Consider the following 10,018-nt stretch of genomic DNA (forward strand, 5'->3'; position numbering starts at 1 on the left):
ATGTGCCTGGATCCATTTACAATTTTAACTATATTGAGAACAATATTAATGAATAAGTTTTCCCCAACACATGCACAACTAAAGTGCATTCTCAGGAAGTTTTAGGGCACTGGGCTTTAGTCAGTCCATAGTATATCTGGAACAAGTCCCTTCTGCACCACTGAACTGAACCATATAAGGTGGTTCCTGGTAGGGAACTAGAAATTAGTAGGAAAGCCCTTGGAGCAACCCCCCAGTTGTTTCCCAGAGCTGGAAACACGCAGAGCAGACAAGGAATATCATCTTTCCTGAACTCTTTTATGGCACTCCTGAGCACTTCCGGATAGGAAAAGAACAACTTACAAAACTTAAGATGGACTGAGAAATAAGGGGAAAGGTGTTTTCTTTTTGTTTCAAAGAGAATAATAAAATCACTGTACTGGCTTTGACCAAAGATGTACCTGATCCTCCTCCAACAGCAGACACCTAGGAAAGAGCATAAAAACAGGGCAAGGACAAGGATAGGGATAGTTCCTTTGATTACATTACCAAATGCCAAGAATTTGCAGCTCAGCACTTGCCTGAGCCAGAAGTGAAGACCAACATGCAACAGACTGCTTAGTCCTTCTTTGTACAACCTTACACACACTGAAAAAAGAATAAGGGTAAGCAGCAAAGGTTAGTTTAAAACCAGATGCATGAAAAATTTCTGCAACTTTGTAAGATCTGTTTTTTGGAAAACTGAGTAAAATCTACTTTGGAAAGTAATCAGGTTTCTAGTTTACACTTTTCCACCTGATGTGTCCTCATTTCAAAGCTTTCACTAAAAGTCTGTCCTACAACTGCTGCTACTTCAACACGTTTTCTAAGGCAGTGGTTGGCAAAATTCGCTATGCAGCAGTGCAGCCTGGCAGCTGATGGCTTCTTCCTTACTTTGGCACACCCATCCTAACCAAAGAGGAGCTATGCTGGCAGTAAAATAATAGTTGGATAAAGGTTAGCAATGATGCGATTCGAACAACTTGCTGTGTGAGACAGTGTGACTGATTCGAAGTCAGAAGCTACTAGACCTCGGACTAAACAAATAAATATGCAGAAGTGTAAGTTCTCAACTGTTCTGAAAGATATTCTTAAGTTCCCAAGTTTAGCTAGCTTTGTCACCATAAACTGTCTAAAGTAACTATATTCTGACTGAAACGGAACAGCAAGTAAATATAATCTTATGATAAAGTCTGTTTAAGGGAAATAACTTGTAAATCGCATGCTTCACTTGAGATACTGGAAATACTCATAACAATTTACATTGTGTAGTTCAGATCAACATAAATTGAATAAAAACAGAAAAGTAGTACTGGAAAGTTTATTAAAATCTGAAAAGGACCATGTCTTTCTAACACTGAGAACAGACACCCTCATTCAGAAACAAACACTACAAGTGGAAGTTACTGCTCCCTTTGCCCTCCTACCTCCAGTTTCTCCACACAATCCCAACGCATTTCTGCCAGAAGCTAAGACACAGTTTTACACAGGCTGTGTCAAAACGGACAATAGTCCAGAAAGTGATGGCCCAGTACTCTTTCTGCTTATGTTCCCACTTCTTTTTGGCAGCAGCCCACCCTTAAATTGAATTAAATGTAACAAGAACTGTACCCTCAGGTATGATGACTTACAGATTTCAATTGGAATTATCTGGGCTACTTTAGGCAGTTTAGATCACAGTCTTTACTAACCCTGCTAATTTTAACTGAAATGGATTAGGCAGCACCCAAATGGGCAGACCCACCAATAGGTGCAGGGGAACAGGAAACTCCTACAGTCAGAAGCAGTAATGTCTTCTACTACTACAATCAGAGCTAGAAAAAACTGTCCCCAGCCCAAGCTTTCTGGTACTTTTACTAAAGCATGTTTGCACACAGGTGTGTGTCCATGCATTGGAGGATGCGGTGGGAAACACCCCCAGAGGAGTTGGTAGGGCAGGGAGGTAGCATTTCCTGGCATATCCATCTCTCTGCAGCCTTAGAAATAAGCAAATTCAAACATCTATTTAAACCTACATTTGAAAACTCAAATAAAAGCTATAACCTACTAAAGATCAGCAGGTAAGAAAGGCATCCTTGCAACAGGACTCCTAGAAGAAACTTGAATCTAATTTCTCATTCAGTAGGCTGTATTAGTTAATAATGTAGAAATGAGTGATTCATCAAACATCTGAGTCATTTCTACCTGTATTCACTGTATACTCCTCCCCCTCAGCTCTATCCAAGTAGTATAAAGCTACAACTTCACACTAGTACAGTCGGGCACAAATTACTAAGCCACATGGTATTTTTCAAATAAAACTGAATCATCAAAAGGACAAAGAGAACAAATAGCAAAGGAGCTCACTGCAAAAAGGATGGTGACTTCCTACCAGCCCTTAAAGAAAAGGAGGGGAAAAAAAGAAGCTGCATCTCCAACCTAATTTGACAGGTTTTTCTACACTTATTTTTAAGTCTTCAACTGTATTTACTGTTTTAGTAACTTAGCTGTTCATATCTTCCTTTTCCAAAACTTCATGCCCTGTCATACCGTGTCAAACATGCTATATATGCTACTTCATTTCTATACAGCCAAATCTGATTTCTGGGAAGAAAAAAAATAAAAGGATTGATGAGCAAAAGGTTCCTTGTCACAGTATCACGATATTTAGAAAAGATAAATCTTTCTCAGAGTGATTGTGTTAAACAGCTGAAGCAGTTATGCTTGGGGGTTTTGTGTTGGGGTTTGGGGTGGGTTTTTTTGTTGGTTTTGTTTTGTGGTTTTTTTTAAAGGTTGCTCTACGGGGATATCAGTCCAAAATTTAGCAGAAGTAACAGTGTCTGTAATTTCCCAAGTACTTTTGCCAATATGTCCTTCTAAGCCACACTACTTTTTAGAGAGGTGTCTCACTGTGAGCAGCACTAAAATAATGGGAGCCACTTAAAGATCTCATCCACAATTTTTATTTAAGAGTTTCTGCTGTGGCTACCATTAATGCAATCGTACCTATGACAGCACAAACCATGCCAAATTTTCAGCATCTGTTGGTTTCTAAGCTACTCTCTTACTTAGGTGCAGTTTCATCACTGGCTTCAGTGATCTATGTACAGCCTGCTGCTAGAATAGGAGGTCTAGCATAGTGCCCATGGCTATACATTCCCATCACTTCCCTTGGGCCAGTACCATTTTAGATCAACCCGAGTTCATCAACTCAATCAACTGTTGTTTCACAGCCATTTATGTCCATCTAAAAGAAAAGCTATACAATACAGCTAAGCTAACCAGAATGCTTGCTGCTGCTTTTGAAAAGAGGAAGCTTCATTTCTCTTCCTTCTTTCCCCTTCCTCCACTTTAACTCACATGGTTCTATCCTCTCTCTTGCACTTGAAGGCCTTTGTTGAGCCAACTTCAACTCACAGACCAGAGATCTAAAATGATCTGGAGGTAGTTCTCCACCAGGTTAGCAAGTTAAGCTAGAGCATCCTGGAAACCAGTAGGTGCTAGGATCACATGGCTGAGAGCATGACTCCCCATTTATGCCAACAGGAAAGCCATCAGAGAATGAAATTATGAGAAGACTTGGGTCAACATGTGTGCTTCTTGTTCCCTTCCTTGATTGGTATTGCTGTTTGTCTAAACTCATTGTAAGCCAGTTCAGAGAGCTAAACCAACAAAAAAACTATTCATTATTTTTGGCAAGGTTTGTTTTCTGCCAATTTAATTCCCTGAACTAGCTCAGCAAAGGAATCAGGCAAGCATCTGCACCAGTGCAGAGAAGGGGGCAGGAACACACAGGGAGATGAGGACAGGCTCAGGCTGATTTAAACTGTCATTGAACTGCATACCCTACAGCAGATCTACATCACATTGTAGTTAGAACTGACAGTAATCTGTGCCTTTACAACAGGAGGCCTTCATCGCTGATCAGAGTACACGAACAGTACCAGCACTGAAACACCCTAAGCAAAGTTTAACCTGGGCACAAGCTTGGATGATTACATGTAAAAGCAGAAGAACCACAGTCCTCTTACCTTCAGAAATAATACAAAACATTAGCTAATCATTCCCCCAGCAACACCCCTATGAAAACGTGCTCTGTAATAACCATTACACACATTTAGGCCAGAACAGCAAAGCAAGCGAAACCAGTGATAAACTCAGGATTGGAACCCAGTAAATCCTCTATACCAAACCAACACTTCATCACTCAACTGTGTTATTAACCCTAAACTAATTAAATTAGCCAGTAGCAGTTTATAAAAAAAAAACACAAACAAACCAACACCTCCTTTTGCAAAGACTTTGTAATGCACTACAGAGCTCATAATTTATAATACAGTTATGTTAACAAATGTGGATATTTCCTAGCTAGTTATGAAATAAGAAACTAGGGAAAGGAATAATACTGAGATCTTAAGTAATTATTTCCTTTTCTACAGAGAAAAGTAAGTGCGCATGAAGCAGCATGAGGACCTATTCACACAATTCAAGAAATTTAATGCAAAGAACTATAGAAAGGAAAATACATCTATGTGTATGTTTTTTCTCAGATTAGCAATTGTCAAACAGTTTCAAGTGAAATACAATTACTTAATACACACTAACCAAGACCAGTATCTTTCCTTAAACTTTTCTCCTGCATTCAGTCCAACAAATCCCACTCTTAACTTGCCCTGTATAACAATGTAGCACATTAGGAAAAGGGGTGGGAAAATCTGTTAACACAGAAGCAAATCTCTGCACTGGTAAACAGTCAGCACTGTAAGTCTATCCAGCAACGTGAGACAGTCTTTCATTCACATACTAGTTTAAGCACCTAAACCAAGCATATCACATTTGGGATACTCAAGTCATAGTTAATTTTGTTCAACACCTCCTTTTGACAACAGCTTTGTCACAGAGAATGAAAATACGTATGTCATAAAAGACAGTCATTTGCCAGGACTGTCACTGATTCTCTGAAGATAAAAATAATAAAGCTGTAAGTGCAAGTAGCAGAGGCTGCATAATTGTCAGCTGTATACAATAGCAGTATCAAGATTATTGTCCTATGGGCACAACAGTTTGAGGGGAATAGAAAATAAAGCTGAAAAAAGGTTAAGAAAGTTAACTGACTAGATTTGCACATTAAAAATGCTGTAATCTATTTTGAAGTCTTGAACTCCACCAGAGCCAAAATTTGAGGAAAGCTAATGAAAACTTACTGCATGCTACAAAAAAACTACTGCAAATTTGCCAGAGAACCAGGAGAGAAAACCAACACGTGTCTGTGGAGGTGATGAATGCTATTTAACAGAAACAAGCTGGATGACAGATCAATCAAACAAAAACATTCTGGACAGCATGGACAAAATATTTACCCCAAAATTCTTTGCGTCCTCACACATCTGAACATAAAAAAACCAGCAAAAATGTGCTACTCTAAACATGGAATTTACCACTGGAAATTTAACAAATATAATTTAAGTGACAATGGTGTTCAAAATCTCATTTTTTCTGGGCAATACATCATTACGATCGAGCAGAAGTAGGAACAACACTTCTTCACACCATGTAAGAGACTGCTAACACAGAATATGTTGGTGCTTCCTAGGTTTAATGGACAGACTGAGTTGAAGGCTACCTCACCAATTCCATCAAGTGAGGCAACTCCAGACATCATCACCATTACTTGCTAAGATAAGCATTCAGAAGCTATCCACGTTCAGCATCAGGAAGTCCAGTATTAACACTTATATGCTTGAATTATTACTGCAGGGTAATCTTTGAGAAATTGTTAGTGACAGCAAACTTGAGATTTTTTTCCTCTTAAAATGACAGGGTGGGAAGCTCAGATTCTTTCCCCATCCTTCTAGGAAGTGAGGAGTAAGCTTTAGCTCCTCTAGTTGTTAAGTCAACATACTTACACACACCTTCCCAATTCTGCTCCACACGCAGCAGCATGGCTACTGACATAGCTTAGCCTATCTTTCAACCAGCTGTTAGACTGATAAGTTTTGGTCAGTTTTGAAAAAGAAAAGAAAATAAGAAAATAAGAAAAAAAGGCAGAGCCACTTTCATAACTGATCAGAGGTAATCAGGCAGTGGAACTATTTCTTGGGGAGGACAAGCCTTCTTCCTTCTGTCCCTAATAAAATAAAAGCTGAAAGGACAGACAAAATAGGAGAACGTATTCCCGTAGTAAGAATTAGGAAGCACTGCAACAGTAGCACAACGCTCCACTCACCACAGCCAGGTAGTCCATAGGGAGAAGAAAGTTTCTTTTACTCTCCCACTCACTACTGATAAAGAAGGTTCAAGAAGCAGCTTTTTATCACTGGTGGGCGTCAGATTTTAACTAACATAAAAGTCCTTACTCAAGAATGAGGAGTAATACCCACACACTAGTCTTGGCACCTTCTGACAAGTGAAGATGACACCACGGTTTGGGAAAAGGGGCTTCCCACTAACACGTTGCCTATAGGCTTCACTGGTAAAGACACATGTCTATCCACATCACGTTCCAGTAAAATTTTAAGCTACAACACAGGCACACAGATATATGTCTGAGATAAATACATCTGTATTTTGGCATGTAAATACCTGAATTCAGAGTTATAAACCCCAGCTCAGCCATAAGACTACACAAGGCCACTGTCCAGTATTCCATTCTATAAAAATTACTAAAACGTCAGTGACAAAGAAATTTTGTTTGCAAGATGCAGCATACATTTTTATCATGCTGGATAAAATATCTACAGTCTCAGCAGTGGTTAAATTGCTGCTATAAAGGAAATTGTCCTCAGATAAATGGTTTCCCTATGAGAAGGTTTCAGTGCTACACCTCACCCCAGGTCAATAAATCAAATTAACTGCACCTTGTCCTCTGGCCAATGACATCATCGGCTTGACCACATCTTGTGAAGCGAGTGCAAAAACATATGCTATTTAAGGCATGAAATCATATTACTGCTTTTTGTCCAGCCAGCCTTGTGCTGTTGGTCTGTGAAACAGTCAGTCACCTGAACAGTCTCATTACCACTTCTACGGAATTTTTCTTCTAGTATTCAAGGCCTGTCTTCACCAAGGGTGAAGAAAAATGATAAATAATCTGAGTCGTTCATTATTTTTTAAATCAAAATGCTTTTCATTAGCTGCAGCACAGTATTTTGCGACAAATTAAATTTAGAACCAAACTACAAAACACGCTGTCTGCATTTGTATATGAACTCTCTTCCTAGCCATGCTTCAAAGATGTTTACACACTAATCTGGCACTGCTACTTTGAAGTACCCTGCTGTTCTGTCCTTTTTCTCCACAGGGTGAAAACAATGGTCACTAATGAAAACCTACACAGTTTTACATGAAACACATCCCTGCATAAGTATCTTTTTTAAATTACTGCCTCTTTTTAATGAAGTAGACCATTTGTTTTCTAAGTAGACTAATATCTGGTTTAAAACTGAATTACTCCAGACAATTTAAGAGGATTAATTTCAATTTTCACTTGGTGTTCTTATGACACAATCACAGAAAACTTATCTTCCTTTCTAGACCCTGTACTGCCTAATAGTATCTTCCGTCTTGAAAGCTAAATCTAAATGAAAGAGGGGAAAAAAAAAAAAACCAACCCAACCCAGAACAGTCAAAGATACAAGCAGCAACAAAAGCATCTGACACACTGCACTGCTAAACTGCATCCACATTAAGCAAAAAGAAGGTGAATAAGATTATCTTCAATGTCTTCAATTCTGTTTGTGTTCGGAGGGAGGAGGAAAGCTGTTCAGATTTTGAGTGTGTCTTCTATAGCTCTCAGTGCCAGGAAACGTAAATTAGAAGCAACTCTCCTTTAAGGAAAAGAATCAAGGACAAAGGGACCAAAAATGCCCAAGCCTCTGAAAAGCAGATATGAAAGGAACAGCTTTACAGTCTTGAGTTGCTATAAATTAAAAATAAGCTCCTTATTTAAAAGACATGAGTGTTTGAGAATCTATGAGCAGATCTGATGCTGCTCAAGCCCCAGGAGGGTTTTGTTTTTGCTGGCAGGGGTGGAGTGGAGATGGGGGGGTCATTTTGGTTATTAGTAAATAAATCAACCAGCAGAGAGTGAGGCCTAGGCGCCTGCCAGAAGAGCCAGGGCCTAGCTCTCCCCCCTCCTCTCCTCACACAGCCTGGGTTTGATCTCGGGGCCCTGTGGGTTGCCAAGAAAATTTAAAAAAAGCGAGAGAGCGAGAAAGAAGAATCATATTGAACCACAAAAGCACATGGGGCGAATGTAAAATATAAACACGGCGTTGGGCTCTGAGTGGCTGTTATTAAAGGTCTGAATTACTAAACATGAGAGGCGGGGAAAGCCAGGCAGCCATTTCAATAATATAAACCTCCCCGAATTAGACATTATTCAAATGAGGAGGAGAGGGAGAGAAAGCGAGGGAGAGGGACGGGACCCGCACCCCCAGCGCCAGCCCACCGGGGCTGCCGGCACCACCATCCACCCCAGCCCCGGCACCCAGGGCGAGGGGACGCGGGTCCGGTCCCCGGCTCCCGGGGGGGCCTGCCCCGGGGCCGCAGCACCCTGCTCCCCCAAACCCTCGGGGCTGCGGAAACACGAGGGCAAAGGGGGAGGAGGGCAAACACCGCCGGGGCAAATCCAGCCTTCGGGGGTGCAAACACGCGGCCTCTCCCGTCGGAGAGGGGCACGGAAAAACTCTGCCCGCACACCCCCCCCAAGTCACCCCACATTGAACCTGCCGGGGGGGGGGGGGAAGGAGGCAGCTTTAAATAAAAAGCCAAACCACGCTTTCTTCCTACCCCTCCCCGAGGCCATCCGCACCCATCCACCCCATGCCTGCAGGCCCCAGGCTCTGGGGAAATAACCCTGGCTGGGGGTGATGCGGGGGAGGGTGGGGGGGGTAATGAGAGGAGAGGTGAAGAAACCAAGTCTTCCTCCCTCACCCGGCCCCGCACCCCCGGCCTCCTCCGTCCCGCCGCCGCCGTGCCAGCGGGGGGGACCCTGTCCCACCCGGGGGTCCGCCTGCCCCCCCCCCAGCCCGGCGGGCCGTGCCCCCTCCCGCGGCCCCCGCCGGGACCGCTCTAACAGCAGCATCCCCCCCCCCCGCCATGAATATGTAAAGCGGCTTTTATTGTGGGCGTGTGGGCCAGGGGGGAGCCCGGCCGGGTGGCGGCTAGCCACCTCCGATCGCTTTTGGGTGCGGGGATGCCTCCCCCCTCCCGCCTTCCCCCCCACAGCCCCCCGCCGACTCCCCACCCCGACCCCACCGCCTCGCCGTTGCGCCGCCGCCGCCGCCCGCGCCGCCGCCCCCCATCGCCCCGCTGCCTGCCCCGGCGCCGGTGCCCCGGCGTGCGGGCGGGTGCGAGTGCGGCTCCGTGTGAGGGAGCGGGCGAGCGAGGGAGGGAGCGTGTGTGTGTGTGTCTCCCCGCACGGGGAGGCTGCTTTCCTTCTCCCCCCCCCCCCCCCGCTCCCTCCTGTGCCGTTAATTATAATAATCCTGAGTACTAATAAATTATGCTAAGCGGGGCGGGCGGGCGGCGGGGGGGCCGCGTGTGCGAGTATGAATATGAATATGTAAAATGCAGTAATGATTACCTGCCGCTGCCGCCACCGCCGCCGCCGAACTCTCATCTTGACTCGCTGCTCCTCCGTCCGCCATTTTGAATATTTTAACCAAAATCGGCCGCCCGATAAACCCTCCCTCGCTCCTGGCCCCCCTCCTCCTCCCCTCCTTCTCCCCTCCCCCCGCCGCGCGCCCCCTCCCCCTCGCCGCCCTACTGCGCAGCCGCCAACCGACCGCGCCGCGGCCACGCTCTGCGCCTGCGCAAGCTTCCCTCTCCTCTCTCCCTTCCTCCCCCGCCCTCCCCGTCCGCTTTCCCGTCGAGCGTGAGGCGCGCCGCCGCGCATGCGCCGAGCGAGGGGACTCGCTTCCTCGCCCCCCTCCCCTCCCCGGGCACTTTTCGCGCGGCACTGCGCAGGCGCGCGGCTGCCTTCCCTTCACCTCTGGCCGAGGGCTCGTTAACGTGTAAA

At 44.5% G+C, this 10,018-nt stretch overlaps 1 protein-coding gene across 13 annotated transcripts in view; it reads right to left on the reverse strand.

Moving 5' to 3' along the window:
- POU2F1 (POU class 2 homeobox 1) overlaps positions 1-9,668 on the reverse strand; it is a 146,262-nt gene extending 136,594 nt beyond the window's left edge. For 11 of the 13 annotated variants that reach the window (XR_007509000.1, XR_007508997.1, XR_007508996.1 and 8 more), the window contains exon 1: positions 9,584-9,665. Coding sequence is in view for 2 of the 13 variants with exons in the window: in XM_049824331.1 (XP_049680288.1) it covers positions 9,584-9,647 (64 nt within the window). In the remaining 11 variants the exon portion in view is untranslated. Of the gene's footprint in view, positions 1-9,583 lie in introns of all 13 variants that reach the window. The other 2 variants (XR_007508994.1, XR_007508995.1) reach the window with 2 other exon arrangements.
- Between the last annotated feature and the right edge of the window lie 350 nt (positions 9,669-10,018).

Source organism: Accipiter gentilis, chromosome 21 (assembly GCF_929443795.1).
Source record: "Accipiter gentilis chromosome 21, bAccGen1.1, whole genome shotgun sequence".
Taxonomy (NCBI): domain Eukaryota; kingdom Metazoa; phylum Chordata; class Aves; order Accipitriformes; family Accipitridae; genus Astur; species Astur gentilis.